Source organism: Lissotriton helveticus, chromosome 8 (genome assembly GCF_964261635.1).
Source record: "Lissotriton helveticus chromosome 8, aLisHel1.1, whole genome shotgun sequence".
NCBI classification, from domain to species: domain Eukaryota; kingdom Metazoa; phylum Chordata; class Amphibia; order Caudata; family Salamandridae; genus Lissotriton; species Lissotriton helveticus.
The window spans coordinates 1312243519-1312265715 of NC_136069.1; the positions used below are offsets into that span (position 1 = coordinate 1312243519).

General features: G+C 43.3%; 1 protein-coding gene across 1 annotated transcript in view; it reads left to right on the plus strand.

Moving 5' to 3' along the window:
• Positions 1–22197, plus strand: part of USP9X (ubiquitin specific peptidase 9 X-linked) — a 1542050-nt gene that overhangs the window by 976198 nt on the left and 543655 nt on the right. Inside the window, exons 28-29 of the mRNA XM_078658291.1 lie at positions 13825–13971; positions 14055–14201. Of these exons, the coding sequence (XP_078514417.1) occupies positions 13825–13971; positions 14055–14201 (294 nt within the window). The remainder of the gene's footprint in view (positions 1–13824; positions 13972–14054; positions 14202–22197) is intronic.

The window sequence follows — 22197 nt, forward strand, 5'->3', positions numbered from 1 at the left end:
GCATGCCAATTGCGTATATGCCGCTATAGACTCGCAAATCTTTTATAACAGTTCAGACGTCAGCCGAGAGCTGGGGTCTACATTTTAAGTGAAACTAGTCTTAAATATTTATTAAAGGGACGCATTTTTTCTGGGTATCTCGTATTGATATTCTTGTGATATCTAAAAGAAGGGCATTGGTACTACTCCGGGCATTTCGCCACTGCGGTCTCTGTTGCAGTTTTTGCAGTAAAATGCAAATTTGTAGTTTTGCAGGCTCATTCCTGGCCACCAGTATATTGATTGTAATTCTTTCAGAGATTCCTTAATCTTAAGGTGTCTTAGACCCTCACCCATATGTGCGTCTGCCACTAATAAGTTTCTCCTGTTCGTGTTTGGAATTACCCTATCCCCCACTCCAGGGATTTGAGCAAAAGGAACGGAGTTTGCATCTATTACGTATGTATAATTGAGTGGATAGTTGACAGGTAGCGCTGAACAGTCGCCTTTTGATGCCGTTTTTACCGCCAGCATCGTTTCCCCGTCTACATATTTTCCTGAACGCTTTTTTGTAGCTACAGAAGCTGGCTTAGTTGCTTCCGCTGTGGCTGTCTCAGCCAATGAATTCCCTGGAACGTGAACGCCATCACGTTCATGACTCAATGAATGTATCACGTGAGTCTTTGGTAGTTCATTCTGTAAAAGAACTACTTGTTCCCAAAGCGATTTTTGCTTTATTGTGGCACCTGTCATCTTTGTAACCGTTTTGAACCCAGTTCTGCAAGTCGTTATTGTATGATTTGACGCAGTAATATGAATCGCACACTATTAGTGTCGGGAATTCGCGATCGGCATTATCTAGCGCCATTTTTAAAGCTATTACTTCAGTTTGTTTATCTGAATTATTTTCTAGAGTGTGTGATTTTGTTACCAGAGGTCTCAATTTACCTCTGCGCCACACGTATTTAACAATCTCGCATGTGGCGTTATAGGCTTGTTTTCCCCAAACTGAGGGTTGTGCATGTCCGTCTGTGTATATTACACAGGCGTACTGTTGTATGGGCAGAATGTCGATTGGCAGAGGATATTCTTTCATATTCTAGATTTTTTAATTTTTTCATTTCCGGGTCAAAATAGTATTTCACTTTGTCTGTAGCAAGAGAATTTTCCCATTGTATCCATTTTGGATTTAATGCCACAGTAGGTAAATTACATGGGCTTGTTAATGCCTCAAAAGCTGATTCTGCTGTTCTAACAGTAATCTGTCTGCCGTCAGCTTGGTCTCTTTCTTTTGCTACAGCTGTTTGAACCGCATGTACAATGTTTTCCTTAATACTGAATGTTTTTCAGCTTAACCCTCTATGCATAATTTAGAATGTAAGTTCTTCCGAAATTCAGGAAACCTAGAATTGATTGTATGTTTTTCAGCGTTCTTGGTGCTTGGATTACAGCGCACTTCTCTAAGAAGTTGTCTGCCAGGCTTTTGCCTTCACTTGATAATTCATATCCTAAAAACAGGACAGTTAGATGGGCAATTCGTGACTTTTTAAAGTTGAGCTTGTAACCCTCTGCCGCGAACCCAAGTATTATGGTGTTCACTCTTTTCAAGTGAGTATCCAAATCATCTGTTAGATAGATGTCATCGACATAAGATAATGCCTCATCATCATACATTTGTAGTAACTCGGTTACTCTTGCTGAGAATAATCCTGGGCTGTTCTTGAACCCCTGTGGGAGTCGACAGTATTTTCTCTGCGAGCCCATTATTGAGAAAGCGGTCAAATACCTGCTTTCAGGTGCTATATTTTGACAAAAGAATCCATTAGAGATGTCTAATGTTGTTTTGTATTTTTTGCGCACGATGTTATTCATTAGTGCTGCACTGTGTGAGTTTTGTACTGCAAAAGTTTTGCAACATGAGTTAAGGTGTCTGTAGTCCAAAACTAGACGATATGAATCGTCTGGCTTGGAGACAGGAAACAAAGGATTGTTCATTTGTGAGGTGCAAGTTTCAATCACCCCCTGGTATTCAAGTTGATCTAAGATCTCCCTGACCTGTTTTTTAGCTTCTTGCTTAATTGGGTACTGCCTTTGTGCAGTTGGTTGACATTTTAACTGGATTTTGTGAGGAGGAGAGTCCTCATCCCATCCAACATGGTTTTTATATAATGCAGGAGCTTGGGCTACTGCCCACTTTCTTGCAAGTGTATACTTTTTATGTATTGGAATGTGATTTGAGAAGGCAGGCATAATCATTTCTTCACCATCAGGGCACTCCCTGGCAAACTCCGGTGGCCAGTCTTTTTCAGCTAAAAGGATGTCATAGCCTTTGGAGAGGTTATCCCAAAATAGACCCCTTATTTTCCTAGTCTTATCTCCCTCTATACGTAATGTTATTTAGTATATTTTATGAGGTTTGCTAACTCTGGTGTCTGCCGTTTCCACCTGAATGTATTAATTCGTGTCCACTGTCTCCAGATGATTCATCAGGATCTTGCGAGCTATGCTCACTTCTGCTGCGCTGTCTGTAATTGTCTGAGCCCACTCTCCGTTTTTCAGCTGTGTCCTCAGGATCCTCGGCATGTTTGATTATTTTAATACTGGCTACCTTCTTTTTTTGAAATTGTAGTTTTTTACTTTGATGAGCCGGTTCCTTGTCTTTGGACTTGACGTGCTCTTCCCTGTGTTCTGACCGTCCTCTTCTTTCCGATTTCTGCGAGGAAGTCTAAAAAGATCGAGAGGGACGTGTATCAATATCTTGATATCTATCAGGTTTCTTCAAATTATCCCTATTTCTAAGGTTGTATCTTTTCTCAGAGGGCCCCCTCTGGGGAGACTTGTGTCCTTGGTCCGGAGATCTTTCTCTCCGCCGAGGAGACTTTCCTCTGGACTGGAATCTTTTTTCTTTGGGAGTGGATTGTTTATTTCCATCCCAGCTCTTTTTTGGAGTGTTTAGATTATTTTTAATAAATATCTTTTCAGGATTTTCAGTTAGTTGGGGTTTTACTGGTTTCCCACCCAAACTATCTCTTCCTAGTTCTTCATAGGATTTTTCTATGATTCTGGCAAGTTCAAATGGCTGTTCTGCTATATCTGTTTCTTTCAATTTCTGGCGGATCGCCACAGATGCTGCTTCTCCTTTTATGTTAGATAATAATAAAGCTGAGACCTGCTTGAAGTCTTTCAGTAATTTCATACCCAGAGTTAAAGCAGGTTCTGGACCGTATTCATTTTGAATCTGTCTTCGCACATCGGGTATTACCGCCATATACGGAACACCATGTGTTTTTGTGTAAATGGAAGCAAAGACTGTGCCCCAAGTGTCACAGTCCTCCACATGTGGTGCGATCCCCATTGGAAGACCGATAGTCAGAATTCTGTGTTTTTCAGTAGGGGTAGTATCCGGAAATACTGCCTCTATTTGAGTGATTTTTTGTGCTAACCAGAATGGAATTTGTTCCCGTTTTATGGGTACTTTACCCAGACATGACTGTATGTTCTGTGGTGTTATTTTATTTGTATTCCCCTGATGAGGGGTCAGCTGTGGAATGTTAATAGCTGGTTGAACTGTTGAAGTCCGCATTACATATTGGACTAATTGTCTATGAATTTTAATCAGTTGTTTTAGCTGTACTAAAAGTTCTGGTACTGACATTTTCTCAATGTCTGGATGTGGTGTGCAGCTGGCTAGAACCGGCCACGTTGCTCCTGGTCTACCTAGTGGACCGAGCCTGGTGATGTGATTATTATGTTTTAGGGCGCCTTTAAACCAGAGCAGGTGCTCTTGGTATTTAAATGGGATTTCCACCTCCTCGAAAGGAGTGTAGATATCCGGTGGTTCCTCTATTTTGTAATAGTGGAACTCATGTGTGACAGCGTTTGCTGCTGGAAAGTTTATCCATGAATAGAATACCTCTGTCTGCCGATATTCATGTGCCTCAATTACGAATATGACTGTACCACCTCTCGATGTCAGTCCATTTTCTATTAGTTTAACAGTTATAGTTTCTTATGTTGATCGGGATCAGTATTGCATCCGGGTCGGACTGCAGGAGACTATTGTCTTCCTCTAGGAGACGAGCTGCTATTCTAGCTGTCTCCCTATCTCCTTCATTGTCTGACATTTTACTGACAGGAAGGTTTTTTTGTTGCAGATCAAGTTTTCAAGGAAACAAAGATTAGATGCACAATATTTTGGAACACTGTATCCTTCAACGTTGAATAAACCAAAAACTATACATAGAAATCTCTTCCTACTAAGTTCCGGCGGATTTTAACCTTTGACCCACTCCAGACGTCTTTGGAGTATTTACGGGAGAAAGGGTCTGTGTGAAAAAGCACGACTGAGTTACTCTAACGTCTTGCGTTCGATTTATCGCCTTACCAAACGTTGGGCGCCATGTAGTGTAGTTCCTATAGTCCCAATCGGCTCTGCGCATTGGAATAATATATTCAGTAGTTTAGACGTAGGACTGAGGTTAACTAGGTCTCTACTGACTATATTAGACTTAAGTTTTTTGCCAGCTAGCTCGGAGTTCACTAGAAACTTTCTCGAATAAGCGAGGAGGAGTTGAACCTCCCTGGATAGACAAGAAGGGATTTAGTTTCTGACAACCATAAAACATGACAACTTTTCTCTCCCTGAATAAGAGTATATCTCTAGAGTCGTGTGAAAACAAAAGACCGCTATTTCACTCAGTCAAAGGTGCGTACTTAGTTTCACCAGATTGCAGAGAAAAAGAGAGACGTGCGTTTTCAATAAAATGTGTTATTTATTGGGCAGTCTCTTTCCTCATACAAGAGAAATGAATTGCTACAATTGCAATACTTGTAGTTAAGTAAAGTGCATACAGTAAAAGCAGGATTATGAAATAATACTGTAAAAGCATTGATATGGTTTCTTAGCCATATGATACTTTAAAATGGATAAAATAGATACATACATATATACATTGACTAATCGTACTCAACTGGTGCTTCTAACTACGCCTACCCCGGTGTACCTGACCTAAGCCTAATACGTGGGAGGGAGTAAGTAAGTAGCAGTTTAAGTTAAGCTTGTTTTGCCAAGAATCTGACTCAAGAATTCTCTGTAAGGGTTTAGTCAGTTCAGTACCTGGGTATTAGAAGGAAGGAGGGCTGGTATCTCTCTCTCAGGACTCGGTATCCCAGTCACCCGCAAAGGTAGGCTGGAAACGCCGGAGGCTGGATTTCTCGGCAAGAGAAAAGACAGCGTCTTTCTCAGCGCGTCAAAAGGGAGGGGCAGCGTCCGTGGGCTCTCGCATCAGCTGGGCTCTCGGGCAAGTAGTAGCTGCTCCAGATTCATCACCACCGTGTGTTTGCTTAAGGCAACGTTGGTATATTTATACCTGAAAGGTGCCGGGTTTGACGTAAGGCTGCACATAAGACGTCAATAAAGATGTCACTAAGAACTGGTCGTTCTTACAGTGCTTTACAGGAGTTCTCGGACGAAATCAAAACAAAGCAGCGGGGATTTCCCAGGTTGCTGGAGGCTTGGATTTGTTTAAGAACTCGGTGTGCTTTCTAGGGGGCTGGAGGAATAGGCTTGCTTAATGTGACAGCATGCGCTATGACTGAATTATGAAAAGGGTTTCTGTGCCGTTGTAGGGATATTATTGATTTATAACCGGACAAGGGCAAAGAATAGGAATATTGATTCAGGTACCTAGATAAAACACACTACAAGGGGACCTTACGAATCGATATGGAGTTGATTTTTGAGTAAGTAGGTCTGGGTGCTTCATGGTGGGCTTGTAGTTCTCTCTTCTCTATCCTTTGGACAACTTTACAGAGCTTGTACATTAGGATTTGAGGTCTGATCTGATGAGACTCCCTTTTTACTACTTTTCCTGCAGGAAAAGTTCCATGTTTAATCTTATAGATTGCTATTGTGAATGCAATGTAGCTTGCATATTTGCTTCTTCTGAGGGGTCCTAAGAGTCTCTGCCCATTTCCGACCTTAAGGTGAGATAACTGCAGATTCCCTACATGGTCCTAGGGAGGTAAGGAGGATATTTAAAGTGTTTGCATTCCTTCCTGCTACTGAGGAAGCCTGTCTCAATTCACAATGAATGTGATGCCACACATTTTGCGTAGGTGACGTCCCCCAGATCCCCAGACAGGTAGATGCATCATGGCGGTAGATCAATCCGCTCACAGACCATCTGTTCTACAACTGTCATTCCCTGGGATGCCCAGGTGGGATTGCTGTAACAAATGGCTCTTAGTTTGTCCTCTAGCTCACTGCCCCTAAGCAGTCAAAGTGAGGAGATGAGTAGTAGAGGTGGGGCCCTGTTATCATAGTCTTTTTGGTTCAGATGGGCACATTGAGTGAGTGTGAGAAAGTGCCAACCAACCAAAGGCCCCCTCCATTGGATTGCATTGGGCCTACTCTCTCTGCACCCAGCTGCCCCTGTGCCGCTGAGGCTGTACCTACTGTACCTTCCCGACACTGGGAGACCCCTGAGTCTATGCCCAGAGCCTATTTGAGCTCTCCCTGTGTGAGCACTAGGGCTGCGAGCTATCTGGAATCATTCACACGCATTGCTGCATTTTAAACTTGTGACCTTGTATTTTAATAACGTTTTTACTTCGTGCTGAAATATTTCCGTTTGGGGGCTTTTACTCTATCAGATTAATTGGGAATTGTATTTGAGGCACTCTAACACCCCTCTTCACGCTATTCAGATCTCTTTCGCCTTGCCTAGCCGCTCTGGTTGAGTGTAGGCGGCGGCGGGCGCCATCTTGGGTGTGGGCTGGGGCTGCGCTCTAGTCGCGCTGGCCTCCCGTCCTCCCAGAGTATTTAGCTTGCCGTTTTTAGGACACTCGCTGCCTATTTGAGCTCTCCCTGTGTGAGCACTAGGGCTGCGAGCTATCTGGAATCATTCACACGCATTGCTGCATTTTAATCTTGTGACCTTGTATTTTATTAACGTTTTTTACTTCGTGCTGAAATATTTCTGTTTGGGGGCTTTTACTCTATCAGATTAATTGGGAATTGTATTTGAGGCACTCTAACACCCCTCTTCACGCTATTCAGATCTCTTTCGCCTTGCCTAGCCGCTCTGGTTGAGTGTAGGCGGCGGCGGGCGCCATCTTGGGTGTGGGCTGGGGCTGCGCTCTAGTCGCGCTGGCCTCCCACCCTCCTTACGGCCAATAAAGGAACACTATGACCAGACGGCGCAGCGGGCTGGCTCAGCGGGCGCGCGCCGAAGCCGCGCCAAAGCCAAGCCCGTCTGCGCCCGTCAGCGGCCGGACACGGCCCAGGGCCATAACCCCTGGTCCCCGACTGCTGTATTCGTCTCATTATTTAAAAGAGCTGAATCCTGGTAAGATACATCAGGATTGTACTACTGCCTCTCTTACTACTGTGATGGGCACTCGTTCCCCCCCCCGTGTCCAGGTTGTAGCTACCAACTCCCCCATTTTCATTTACTAGCCCATCTAGACCTTAATTATGTCCCGCCATATGCTCCAGATAACGCTCCTCTGCATGGCTGTCGAGCCGCGCTCATTAATACGCGCTCACTCCCATGTCATAGTTTTCAGATTAATGAGTTTATTCTCGCCCATGACCTGGATTTATTATTTGCCACTGAGACCTGGGCAGATGCTGGGTCAGGTCCGGACTTCTGCGACGCTACCCCGGATGGATATCGCGTCGCTAGACATGATAGGCCTATAGGAAGAGGTGGTGGCCTTGCAATTATTTACAAGGACAAATATCGTACCACACTCGACCCCATAAACTCTGCCAATTGTGAATCAGCTGCCTTTGCTATTAGTATTAACCCCAAGCAAGCTCTAAAGGGTATAATACTATACCGACCCCCTGGCCCCCGTAACACTTTTCTTTCCACTTTTTCTGACCTGAATGATAACGTTATAGGTTCAGAAAAATATACGATATTGGGAGACTTTAACTTCCATTTGGAAGAGCAGGACAACTCTGATACTATTCAACTCATTACTGACCTTTCTAACCTAGGACTGCACCAATTAGTTATGGGCATCACACACCAAGCTGGACACACCCTTGATGGTCTGTTCACTAATGACCCCGACATCTCTGTGCTGGACATTATTCCCATTACGTGGTCAGACCACAGGGCTATTATATTTCAGCTAGATATACGGACCGCGTACCCTTCACTTCCCAGGCCCCGAATTAGGGTGGGTACTCGTGCTTGGAAAAACGCAGACATCCCTCAGATGCTAGATTCCCTGGTCTCCTCCTGTTCTCAGGGAGGATATACTCCTGCACTATCAGCCTCAGATTTCCAGGATTGGATCCGTAGTGCCGCCGATCTAGTGGCCCCAGAGAAACTCACGAGACCTAACAGAGCATCTCCTTCGGCTGCCTGGTATAATGAAGATCTCAGACTTCATCGCCAATACTGTAGGAATCTAGAAAGGCGCTGGAGGAAAGCCTACTGCCCTATAGCCAGACAAATTTATAAAGATGCCCTTATGATTTATAAAAAGGCGGTTATGGCTCGAAAAACGGCTTTCTTCTCGGCGCAAATTGAGACCGCTGCTAACTCCGCTAGAGAGCTGTTCTCTGTTGTCACGACTCTGTCCATCCCCCCCTCTGGCCCTGGAGTCGAGCCTTCACAGACCTTCTGAAATGAATTATCCACTTTCTTTACTACAAAGGTGGCAGATATTTATGCTTCATTTAAAGGGGATATTAAAACTGAACACAGAGGTGGTACTGTGAAAGAAGTACTTTCCCATCATAATCATGAGTCATTTTCATGTTTCTCACCTGCCTCACATGATGTTACTAAACTCATTTTCACCATCAAATCGGGCTCCCCTCTGGACCCGTGCCCTCCTTCTGTGATGCCAAAACTCACAGAAGTGATCTCACGCCCCCTCATGGAGATCTGTAATACTGCATTTCAGACAGGCCAATTTCCCAGTATTTGGAAGAAGGCTGTGATGAAACCCCTTTTAAAAAAACCTTCCCTAGACCCTACAGCTGTCGCCAGTTATAGGCCCATTGCGTGTCTGCCCTTTCCTGCCAAAGTATGCGAATTCCTGATGAATAGACAGCTCTCAGAGTTCGTCGAGACCCACCAACTTCTCGACGAAACGCAGTTTGGTTTTAGGAAAGGGCATGGAACAGAGACCGCCTTGATAAAGGCCTCTGATGAGATCAGGGCGATCATGGATCAGGGAGAGGCGGCTGTCCTCATCCTTTTGGATTTGTCAGCGGCCTTTGACACGGTCGACCATGTCACTCTAGTCGACCGTGTCACAGCCCTGGGGATTAACGGTTCGGCCAGGGATCTCATTTCATCTTTCCTGGCAAACCGTACCCAGACAGTGAGGCTGGGAGATTTCTACTCTCCTATCTCTGCACTCCCTTGTGGAGTCCCACAAGGCTCCTCGCTAAGTCCTATGCTATTCAACATCTATGTAGCGGACTTAGCGAGGGTAATAACGGCCCATGGGGTACGGCTCACATCTTACGCAGATGATACCCAGCTGGTTCTGGGTATCCACAGGGACGGCCTCACTGTGGCAGCCAACTTCCAGAGAGCTATGCTTGAGGTCAGTACCTGGATGGCCTCGAATTGTCTCAGGCTCAACTCGGATAAAACCGAGATTATGACCTTCGGAAAACTCTCCCCTGAATGGTCCCCTAGCTGGTGGCCGGAAAAGCTCGGCCATCCACCTGTCCCAGTGGAAAAAGCCAGAAATCTGGGAGTGATTTTTGACAGCAAGCTGGCTTTTGACCTCCACACTAACAAGGTTGTCTCGTCATCATTCTTTATTTTGAAAAAAATTAAGAAATTACTACCTTACCTCCCCCCCTCAGCCGGGAAGACTCTGGTTTCCACCTTAGTCTTCTCTAAAATAGATTATGGGAACGCTCTCTTTCTTCACACCCAGAAGCGTGTCATAACTAAGCTGCAATCCATCCAGAATGCGGCTGCTAGGATCCTCCTAAACATTCCTCGCCGCAAATCCACCACTCTTGGCATTCGTCAGCTACATTGGCTGAGAGTTGAGAGCCGCATTACATTTAAGGCCCTCTGCATTGCATATAAGGCAGTACATGGCATAGGACCCAGGTTCCTGACCGAAGCCTTTCAGCTGTATACTCCCAGAAGGCAATTAAGATCGGCCAACACCAGTCTCCTCCCTGTGCCACGTACAAGAACGGCCACCTGGGGAGACAGGCGTTTCCTTGTGGCCACTCCAAAACTTTGGAATCTTTTGCCACTTGCCATCAAAATTGCCCCGAACTTAATGAGCTTCCGCAGGCTCTTAAAAACATGGTTGTTTAACCAGTAAGAGGATGGCTGACTCCAGTAGCTCCACAGCGCCGAGACACCCCAGGGTATTTGTTGCGCTATAAAAATTACGTAAATAAATAAATAAACTTCACCTGTCGATTACTCACCTGGAAACCGATAACTCACTTTCCTGCCATTGGATAACATTGACTGGTTTGACTCTAAAAATCTTTTAAGTATGACGTTTTGAAACTCTAAAATATTCCTCTAAAATCCACCGAGTAACGAAATCTGAGTTACTCACCTGGAATCAGGAGAGGAGCCAGTACTGTACCTTTCAGCCCAGTACTGAACCACAAAAGTGATTTAACCTATACTTACCGATAACTTGAATTTTCTCCCATAGGAAAACATTGACTGCTTTTCTCTGAAATTTCTTCTGCCGACTTTTGAAAATTGCAAATATTCTTTAAAAATCGTACCGAATACTGAAACGTAAATACTTACCTGTCTTAGGTAGAGACCCCAGTACTGAACCTAGGAGTCCAGTCCTGGGTTACTAAAGTAACGAGAACCTACTTTACCTGTGACATGAATTTCCGTCCATAGGAAAGTTTCTGTCAACTTTTAAATTACCTTTTTATTCCTTAAAAATCATTGCCTTACCTAAAAGTTTTTACTAAACTGTTTTCAGCTTAGTTCCCGGGACTGAATCCAGAATCCAGTCCCCGAGATACCAAAGTAATCTATAAAGTAATCAGCTGCATTTATGTAGAAAAACAAATTGAACTCAATGTTAGATTGTGTTTAGAATTGTGTTGCCTACTGCAACTACTGTACCTACTGTGTTTACAACAGTTATTGCATCTTTGCAAAGTAATTACCTGCAAGTACTCATATTGAGAAAAGTAAATTTTTATAACTGTTGGTTCGAAAAATAAAACAACTATATCTTTTGATATAAAAACAATTGGCTTTGAGTTCAGTTCTTGAGTGTGTGAAACCTTTTGCTGACTGAGTGTGTACAACAAATGCTTTACACTGCCCTCTGGTACTACCTTACTGCTCGACCAAGCTACCCCTTTTGAGAGTAAGGTCAGACCTGACTTTAACCTCTGGGGTTTGTGGACTCTATACACACTGTACCTTACTTTGGTCCAGAATATATATAGCCACTTTCTCACAGTGAGGCCCTCTAGTTCATCTCTTGTGAGATATCACCTGCTGCCACTCTGCGGGAGCGTGATGTTACCAGTCTCTTCTCCCCTATTCTGGGCACGTGAGGTCTCGGAAGGGTTTCCGGCTGTCACAGCCTTTAGCCCTGCCCATCTGCTAACCCAATGGTAATCCTCCAGATGAAATTGCACAGACACCTTCTGAGACCTCATACTGCAGACTAGTGTAGTCACCCCCCTACCCGGTGCCTAAGTCTCCCAAGGCGGCAGTCCACTTAATATTCATCAGAGGCCACAAGCACTGTGCACTCCTTATCTCACTGTCATCATAGGCAAGCCACCGATTTCAAAGGAGTGCATCCTTTCAGCAGTTCTGTACTCATTTCCAAGCTGCTGGCACCACCTCACACAGGAGCCACCAGCCCCAGCTCAGCAGCGACTATCGTGCCTTGAGAACCTGCCTTCCAATATGGGGTTCACCAATGTACTCAGGATGCTGTCATATGCCCTTGGGTGACAGGCTACATCTTGGGCCCATGCTGCCTATTCCACACTCTGAAAGGGCGACGGGGGGCAATTCCAGGAGGCTGCATCAACACAAAAGGTGCGAAGCCATTCATGCTACTGCTTTGTGTCTCCCAGTCTCCTTCCTTGTCTGAAGTGAAAACCTCCATCAATTCCACTTCACTGGGACTGCTCCAATCACTACCTACTACACCGGAGCTTCCCTTACATCTACATATATTCTGGAGCACAACACTGAGACCCTTTTATCTCACTTTATGCCCTGGCAGTCCACGGTCAACCAAAACACCACACGTAGCACCCAGGGCACCTAATTAAAGTACATGTATACACTTAGCATAGTATTCATTGACCTTGGTGGCATATAACTTCCTAAGAGGTCCGACACAATTCCCAACTACCAGAAATCAGTCCAGAGGAAATTATTTTCTCTGATGCCCCAAGCAAGAACAAGTCAGTCATCCAATATATCCACATAATGAGATTTGATATAGATCCTTTTTGGACGTTTTGATGTACTAGTTGACTTGTGTACATGTCATTTTCGGTCATTATGTCTAGAAATACTGCAGATTGTAGCTTGGTTTAAAGAAACCAGTTCATACAAACTTTGTGTGTTTTTTTTCTTTTGGCTCCCTGGAAACCCTATTTTGTATAGTAATTTGAATGTTGTTCTGATCGATCTGGCCTGCAACCCTTATGAATCGATAGCCACGGGTGACCTAAAAATCGTTGTACAGAACACAACCTTATAATTACTTACCACTTTTGCTCCCTTAGCTGAGGAGACTTGTGCCGCTGATCTTGATTAGCTATGACATGCAACCCTACCTAGCTGATGTGTACAACTTGTGCCATAGATTTATGCTGTCTAGGTTCTGGTCGTACATTTTCCACCATCTAATTTGCTTCCCCACCATTAATACCTGGTCGCACGAGCCTGTGAAATGCCTGTGTGCCAATGGCAGAGTACCATCCATTTTCTCTTTTTTTTGTAAATTTTATTCAGAATTTAGAAAATGTTTTAAGCCACTGTTAAAACAACTAGGTTTTGTGAAATGTCAACCAGCTTTTATTTATCTGCAATCGCTTCTGAGTTTATATATATATATATATATATATGCGCTCTGTTGTCACAGTTTATATTGGTCGTAATAATATATAGAAAGCAGGTTTATTAATCTTACTGACCGGCAGGGTATGCTTCGGTCTGGTTTTATCTCGTGTTTTAATTACTTTTTAACTTGATATTGTTATATTTTTTTAGCTTTTATAATTCACCATGTGATTTCGAATAAAGCTTATTTGATTGATTCAATGACTTGCCCAGTGGCCCTCTGTGACGTCCTCCCAAAGTATTTGCATCGACCAAAAGTATTCCATTATACTTTTTTGAGAGTTCTGCATGTACAATGGCTGATTTCATTTTCTTAAGGAAATTTGCATTGTTTTTTTCCGTTTAACCTTTTCTCTGTTTATAATGTATTTTATAATCATTGGGGCGGAGTACTTAATGAAACCTGAACATTGGAAACACTTTTAAAACACGCGTCTTCTCTCGACTATACTGTTAAAAATCATTGGGTCTTCATTTTATGTTTATTATAATGTTAATCTAGAAGTAACTACACACTTCAACAATGTTTACTGTTTTAGTTGCATACACGAGTTATGAAGTGCTTTTAGAACTGTACTGAGGGAGATCATTTATGGCCTTATTCTGTTTGAAGCAAAAAAGCTAGAAAAATGTACCTGTGTTGTTCATTCATAAGTTTAGGCTCAGATTTTTATTTAGGTGCAGGTGAATTTCGTAGCTCTTATTTCATTCACTACTGTACTAAGACAGTTAATACGTTTTATATTTTCTTTTCAATTAGAGCACTGCCAGGGAGAGAGCAAAACATGCTGGAGACTATTTCACGCTCTTAAGACACTTGCTTAATTATGCTTTCAATGCTAACATCAACGTTCCCAATGCAGAAGTTCTTCTAAATAATGAAATTGATTGGCTCAAAAGGATTAAGGTAAGCTGCAAGGTGTTTAAAAATGGTATAGTAATGCTGCAATCATTTAAGCCACCTATTGGTCTAATATCTTTTTTTTGTAGGATGAGGTTAAAAGAACAGGTGACACGGGTGTTGAAGAAACCATTTTGGAAGGGCACCTTGGGGTAACCAAAGAGCTGTTGGCTTTCCAAACACCTGAAAAAAAATATCACATTGGCTGTGAAAAGGGAGGTGCCAATCTCATTAAAGTAAGTGTTAGTTCTTATAGTGGTTAGATGTTTGGTAATCTTGTACCAATTTACAAAAATGTGAATGTTAAAATATGAAGCTCTCAATTCAGTATTGACTACTTGCAGAAATACTACTTACTAATCCCACGAAGGCTACAGTAATTGTACTGCGAGTGTTGTGCTTTCTTAGTGTTAAGGAGCAGCAAGTATCTTTGCTTGCTGCAGTATAATCCACATGGAATATCCTGTCTTTTTTATATGCTTTGTTGTAGAATACGCAGTTAGTCCATTTGTCAAAAAGCATTTTACTAGGATCTATGCGCTTTGTTGTATCGTGCGCAGTTAGTCAGTTTCTGAAAAAGCATTTTACTAGGATCTTGGAGCAAATTTACAGTTCTATGCTGACACACCATTGTCGAGCAAGTATCTCCTTAATGACCCCAGGACCCATCCATTCCTTTAAAATGACCCCATGATTTATTTTTTAGACTGCACAGTGGCTCCAGTTATCTAGACAGTTGCTAATCTTGATTCAGTAATTTACATTGTTGTTTATCCCTACACACACTTTTCTACACCGGTGCTTTTTCTGAAAGTGCTATAGAGTGCAGTCTTTTCATCTTATACTGCATTTTCTCATGCTTTCTCCCACACTCATTTTTCTGTCTTGCAGTTATATATGATTGCTTTGCTTAGTGTTATTTTCCTTTCTATACCATTAACTGACTTCATGTATCATGGGTATTATAAATATTTTATTAGACATTGTCATAATACATTAGTAATCAAACTCCTTATACACCATGCTAGTATTTCGATTTGGAAGTGATGCTATATTGCATTAATCCAGAATAATCATCTTCATAGACAGTGATTTATCCATTGCTCACATTGTATTCAGTTAGTAGAGTCTGATATATCCAAATGCCCGTACCATCATTATATGTAAATTCCAACTATATGCATATTTTATAAGATTTACCTTTCTATAAGCTCTCTAACCTCCCACCTGTTCTACCTTATCTCTGTATGTGCTTTATACGTAAGAGGTGTAACTCGGTCATTGGTCTCTGGCCACTCCACTCAGGACAGTCAGTTTGGGGATCCTGGTCCCACTTTTGGCCTTATATTTTAGTTCATTTTGCAAGACCACATGGCCCTACTTTGTTGGTTTAGCTCATTTCATTAATTGAGTTGTGCTTTTTTGCATTTGATTTATTTTCAGAATAACTGCTTGAAGTATATAGTGCCCTGGGCTTTTCTTGCATGATTGTCTTCAGTGTCTCGCACCTTGTCACCTGCACTATCAGCATCTAATTGCCTTGAAGGCAGGTCTCATTTGGGGGTCACGTTTTATTTGGGGCCACAGCTGGGCAAAATTCTGTAACACCTAGAGGGAACTGTGACCTTTGTAGAGAAAGCAAAATGGACATATATTTACTCATTCCTTCCTCTGAGTTATGCTTATGTGAGCTAGAGGTGCATGGAATCTTGGCAAAATTATCAGAAAATCATTTTCTGTTGTATGTGAAAGATAAGGACTACCTGCTCCCAACTGACAACATCGGTGCACTTATAAATGTTATTTCGTAAGGATTAGTATTAATTGTCATTCTTCTGCAAATCACCTAAGTTAAAACTATCATCATAATTGGGAATGCCTCAACAATTATAAATAGGATTATTGAAACCCCCCAACCCTGTTCATCCCACATACTTAACCTAATAGTCTAAACCCCTAGTTGCCTTGCGGCATTATACCATACACGTCTGGTTATTTACTTTCATAAAACCTCCTGGTACCTGTAAGCCAGAAATCCTTCAGATTTGTGTCCTGTTTGACAGATCCCTCCCATCAACAAATCTTTCTCCGTGTCTTAACACCCCTCCTCCACCCGAAAGAATCCCCACATGCTTTTACATCTTTCTTCCCGTGAGAAGTCTGTGATAAATCAAGTTGGAGCTAAGGTGAATGGGTCTTTCATTTACAGCACGAATTGAAAGCAATGCTTATATTCGAAATATAAATAAGAGCAGGCCCCCAGGACAGTTACTTTTCACTTTTGAATTCTATAAACACTGAACTATACAAATTCAGGCTGCATATGCATGCTGGAGCATTCAGCACAGAACGGAAAAATCTCCTTTTAAATAAAGTAACATGACCAGAACGGGTGGCACTTTTAATTGTTAATTGAGGCTTACATTTCCGGCCTAGCACTCTTATCCCATATGACACACTCACTCTCTCCAGTACACAAACATGGGCAAGCTAGCATGCAATAAGGCCTATGATGCATGCAAACTTTATCAAAAAATATACAAAAGTGTGCCTGAGCATGACAAGGCAGCCCCCTGAGCAGTGTGGGAAACTGTTGTCCCTCAGCTGAGTAGAGTATCTCCTCATTATTTTGGACCTACTTCCTTTTCCCCAACTGTAAACCACGTTAGCTGGAAAACTCCTGTACTGCTGGCGTTCTGAATTACCTCTGAATTTGTTATTTTGCCAGCACCTTGCAAAGAACGTCCCCAGTCCTACGTTCCTTGAGGTGTGGCAAGGTGTAGTGGTGTTCTTAAATGGTAAAGTCAAATGGTTGTATTGGCCTCACGTTGTGAGTAATCTCTACTTCTTTATCTCTACTCTCCTAACTAGGATTGACACCTAGTCACGCCATGCTGTGCCCTGAGTGCCTCTCCCCACCTCTTAATTTTCAGAAGTTTGGTCTTCCTGTCTGCTTGACTAATGATGGGCACTGCCCAGACTGGACTTGCTCTCTTCTGAACATGCTGATGTTCTCTAGGTTCTGGCTCCCATTGCTTGTGATGGTGTAGATTCAGTTTGTTATTTTATAGCGATTTCTAAAGCGCAGCAATTACCCGAGGGTGTCCTGGCGCTAACCACTATTCTATGAAAAAATAAGATAGGAGGCAACGTTAAAGCGTAAAAAAACTGGTTTTCAGTCCCTTCCGAAAAGTGAGGAGGTCAGGATCCTTTCTCAGATATAGGGGAAGGTCATTCCAGGCCTTTGCTGCGCACACCGTAAAGCTTCTCCCACCCCAAGAAGATTTCTTGATGGGCGATACTATCACCAACATGGCTTCACCGGAGCAAAGGGTTCTTCTGGGTACTTACCACTGCATTTGCCGTTTCAGGTAGTCTGGACCTATGCCATGTAGTGCCTTATAGATGGTGTAGAGCGCTTTAAAGTGCACCCGTTTACTAACCCGCAACCTATGCAGTTTTTTTATTTCCTTATAAATAGGGGGAAATTTGGGAATGCCAGTGAGCAGCCTTGCTGCCGCGTTTTGCAGCAGTTGCAATTTATTCAAATAACTTTCCTGTATGTTTAAATAAAGGCTGTTACAATAGTCAAGTCTGGACATAATAAGTTCAGTGACTACAGTCCGCTGGCTATCAGCCGGCAGGAATGGGAGAACTTTCTTAATCATCTGATTGTAAAAAAGGTAGATGATGTTACTGCGTTGATCTAATCGCCAAAGATGAGTTTCTCGTCAATTATGACTCCACGGTGTTTTTTTTTTACTTCTCCTCCCAGCACTAGCTGCTTAATCTCCCATCTCTTGCTTCAGGCCTAATCCAGGACACTCCAGAGAAACTGCTGGTAGAACTTTGGACCCTGGCTCCCTAACATTCAAATTCCAGAATATGAACCCCTAAGGTCCTACTGCACTGTAATTTATTGCATTCTAGGTTTTTCTCTATAGGATAACATTGTGCATAATTGCAACAGCTGTATATTGCTTGTACTTACCTTGCTTATTGCTGAAACGTATTACATGCTTACCTGCAGCTTAATTTCGTGGTTCAAAATATATATAAAAATGATTGCTATTTTCCATAAATCGGTCTAGTCTGCATTCTTGGGTGTGTGTTCCATTTATTGCCTCTGTGAGCACAGCAAAGGCTTAGCACTACCCTCTGATAAGCCTAAATGCTTGCCCACACTACCACAAAATAAAGTGTTCGTATTATCTACTTTTGTCTCTCTAAAGTCTAAACCAATAAGTTTATCTCTGACCTCTCTGCACAGTGTACTCCATTGTAGTACACAATATAGAGGGGTGGGTTTCCTACATGGGTGGTTCAGCGGAGGGGTCTAGGACTTTGCATTTGCTGAACCACTCTGATAATAAAGTGACCACATGAGTGTAATCACAATTGTTATTAGTTACATTGTATTTTGCAAATTTAAATTTTTTGAAATGTTAAAATAATCGTGAAGCCCTGGTTTGGTCCTTTTTAGTACAAGTGTTTTAAAAAAATCTAAATCTTAACTAAGGTTAGGAAACCAATTATTGTTCGTTTTTTGTTTCCTCTCCAAAACATTTCCATATTAGTAAATATAATGAGTATTAGAAGTAACTCAGAAGAGCTGGGACACTTGGAGGAACTCAACCTTACACCTTACCTGTCTCTAAACATGAAACAGCCTATAGGGATGTATAAAACCTGTGGGCCCAAGACTGGGTCAACCGCTACCAAATCTGAACTCCTGGATCTTTTGGCAGAGTATGACAAAGAGCATCCAGAGGATGACTCTGATCTTTTAGAAGATCAAAACATTGACAATGGAAGTGACAGTGTGACACTCCAAGACAGAAAAAGACCTTCAGATGAAGAGCTTCCTCTGGAAAGATTAGCTAGGAGGGCAGCTATAGAAGCACAACTTCTAGCCATCCAGAAAGAGAGAAAATAGCTGGGCCTAGGACTCATCTCTGTTGGCCGCACAATGATAAATAGGTAGAAAGTAGATTTGTACCCTAAAATCCCCAAAGGGTTTGTCCCAAAATTCTTTAAGGGTGACATCATCAAGTGGTTCATTGCTTTTGAGAAGGCCTGTCTTGGCAGGCAGGTCCACAGGAAGCTGCGGGGTGCTATCCTGCAGGAAATATTCTCAAAATGTGCAGAGATAGACCCCTGGCACTCACTGAGAAAGAGGCTGAGTTCTATGACCATATGAAGGGTATCCAAATTAAGGTATTTGGATTCACCACTGAGGAGTATAGGATTAGGTTCAGGTAGGCTCGAAAAACCCAGAGCCAGACCTGGGTAGATTTTAGTGGACTAATCCATGAAATCACTACGAGGTTGGCTAGCTGGTAGTAATGTGCATGACTTTAAAGGGCTTTATAATTTGATAATGAAAGAGCATCTTTTTAGTAATTGCTACTAAGAGAAGTTCTATCAATTCTTGGTAGACTAGGTCCACTTTCCCCTCAAGAGATGGGGAAGAAGGCAGACCTCTGGGTCAAGACCAGGGCGGCCACAACGAACACTGGTGGGGAAACCAAAAGAAAGTGGCCAAAGAGCAGCCCTAGGGAAAGAGGGTAACCCTAAAAATGATAGTCTTCAGGCCACCAAAAACCTGTTCTGGAGGGTGTGCCCAGAGTCTCTTAACAGCCAAAGGATCTGTACCAGGGAAAGAACTGGGATCCCAAGAATGCTTGGTGTCTAGCAGTTAGGGAGTTCGTCCTAACTTTAGCACATGACACCCCCCTAGCCGGACACCTTGGCAGGGTTGTAGAACACTTGGCCACCGAACTGGAGACTCTGGCTGTAAAAATAAGAAAAATGCCTCTAGTCCATCTGCAGTAAATACAGTGGCCAATCTCCAGATGAAATCTCAGGAGAGCACTGGTAATGCCAAGGCGCTCACTGAAGTGATTCTAGTAGGGGATGTGAACATAGCCATGTTAGCTGTCTGGCCCACTTACATGCAAAAATGCATACAAAATCCTATTAGTAATGCGGTTAGGGTGGAAGTCTTGAGACACTGGTGCCACTATCACCATGGTGCCCGAGCAGCTAGTGTCCTCTGAATGGTATCGGCCTGGAAGGACCTATCCAGTCACCAATGTGACAAAAACCCACCCATGGCAAAAATGTTCTTTGACTGGGGAGGATTTGCTGGTACGGAAGAGGTAACAGTCTCTTCATACATACCAGTTGACTGTTTGTTTGGCAACGATTTGGAGTCCTCAGCCTGGGCTGAGGCCGAACTGACAATCCATGTAGAATGCTTGGAATCCTACACTGAGTGTGCGTAAAACCCAGAGTGCAGAGCTAAAAAGAGGTGCTGGAGTCTGGAATAGAGGTCCAACACTCCAAGAGAAACGGCAGTAAGACTGGGGAACCAGTTTCAAATCAGCCACTAGACCCTTATCCTCCGGGAGTACAAGAGTCAGCCCCAGAGGGAACTGGGCCTCAGGAATTAGAGCCTTACCAGGCTGAGCTTTTGGGCCCAGGGGGACCATTTAGGGCTCTAGAGCTGTGCCAGGGACACACAGGCTGTGCCACTCTTGAAAGCATGTAACACCAAGTGGTTGCACAGGAAGGAAGTGATGTCAGTGGTTGCCACAGGACCTATTGGGAAATGGGAATACTTTACACTAAATAAATAAATAACACTGAGCCCAGAGTCCCCAAACCTGGTGCCACTAGGAGAGTAGTAGTACCTCAGGCGGTTAGGGAGTTAGTCCTAACTTTAGCCCATGTCACCCCCCTAGCTGGACACCTTGGCAATACCAAAACTTGGAGCAGTCTTGTCAGCCACTTTTACTGGCCAGGGATGCACCAGAAGGTGAAAGAGTTTTGTAACTCCTGTCCCACCTTTCAAGCCTGTGGCAAGACAGGTGGGCACCCAAAGGCCCCCCCTTAATCCCACTCGCAGTGGTTGGGGTTCCCTTTGACAGAGTAGGGATTGACATTGTTGGTCCCCTTGACCCTCTTACAACATCAGGAAACCAGTATATTCTGGTGGTAGTGGATCAGGCCACCAGGTAACCTAAGGCTATACCCCTTAGTACTACCACTGCCCCTGCTGTGGCTAGTGCCTGCATTGGTATCTAACTGGGTGGGCTAACCTAGGGATGTGGTGTCAGACTGAGGTACAAGCCTTATGTCTGGCTACCTGAAAACACATGTGGAGTGAACTCCTGGTTCCCTACTCTCTACCGCCCACAGTATAATGACCTTGTTAAAAGATTCAACAAGGTCATGAAAGGCATGATTTTCTTACTTCCAAGCCATATTTTCGCCTACAGGGTAGTGCCACAGAAGAAAGTGGTGTTCTTGCCATTTGAACTTCTGTAAGGTCACCCGGTCAGGTGACCATTGTGCCTTGTGAAGGAGGGGTAGGAGGAACCTCTTGTTGAACCAAAGTAAGATACTGTGGACTATGTGCTTGGCCTACGCTTCAGCATGGCTGAAACATGGAGAAAGCAAGTAAAAAACTTGAGGCCGGCCAAGAGCTCCAGAAAGCAATGGTATGACCAAAAGGCTGCTATGGTTGAGTTCCAATCAGGGTAGAAGGTGTGGTGTAGGAGGCTGGCTTAGTATATGGTGCACTCTTATAAAAGTGGTGCACCTTTCACTAATCCAGGCAAACCTTATGGTGATTTTAGTGGGCTTTGATAACAATAGAAAGCTCTCAAAGTGGTAGCTGTGGAGAGCAGCCCACAGGCTTATCTTGGAGTGTTAAGCAACTTGTTTTACCAGTTTAATCTATACTGTAAGTTAAATGAAAAAGAGCCACACCGTGTTTATTTAAAAATATTTCTATTTCACAACACACACTAACATATTGGTATATCTCCTACCCGGAGATCTCAATACAATACACAAGAATACTTCAAATGCAATCGGGTAAGAAGCACAAAATACAGTGGTCTCAAGGGGGACACCAAACCATATAGTAAAAAAGTGTAATATGAACTGCAGGAGAGGACGGGACTTGGACCAGAAGACCCAGAGGAGCAGGGTACACAAGGAATCACCCAAGGAAAGTACCCAGGAACCACACGGAGGATGTGTGCAGAGAGGGAACACATCCGCGTGCCCAGTAACAGTCAATGGAGAAGTTGTGGTTGTAGTTCTACAGAAGGACCCTGCCCTGAGGACCCTAAAGAATTCTCTCGCAGGACGGAAGGTTGGAGAGCCACCCACCTGTGGATGCCTTGGGAACCAGCTTACCTACACCAGAGAAGCCAGGTG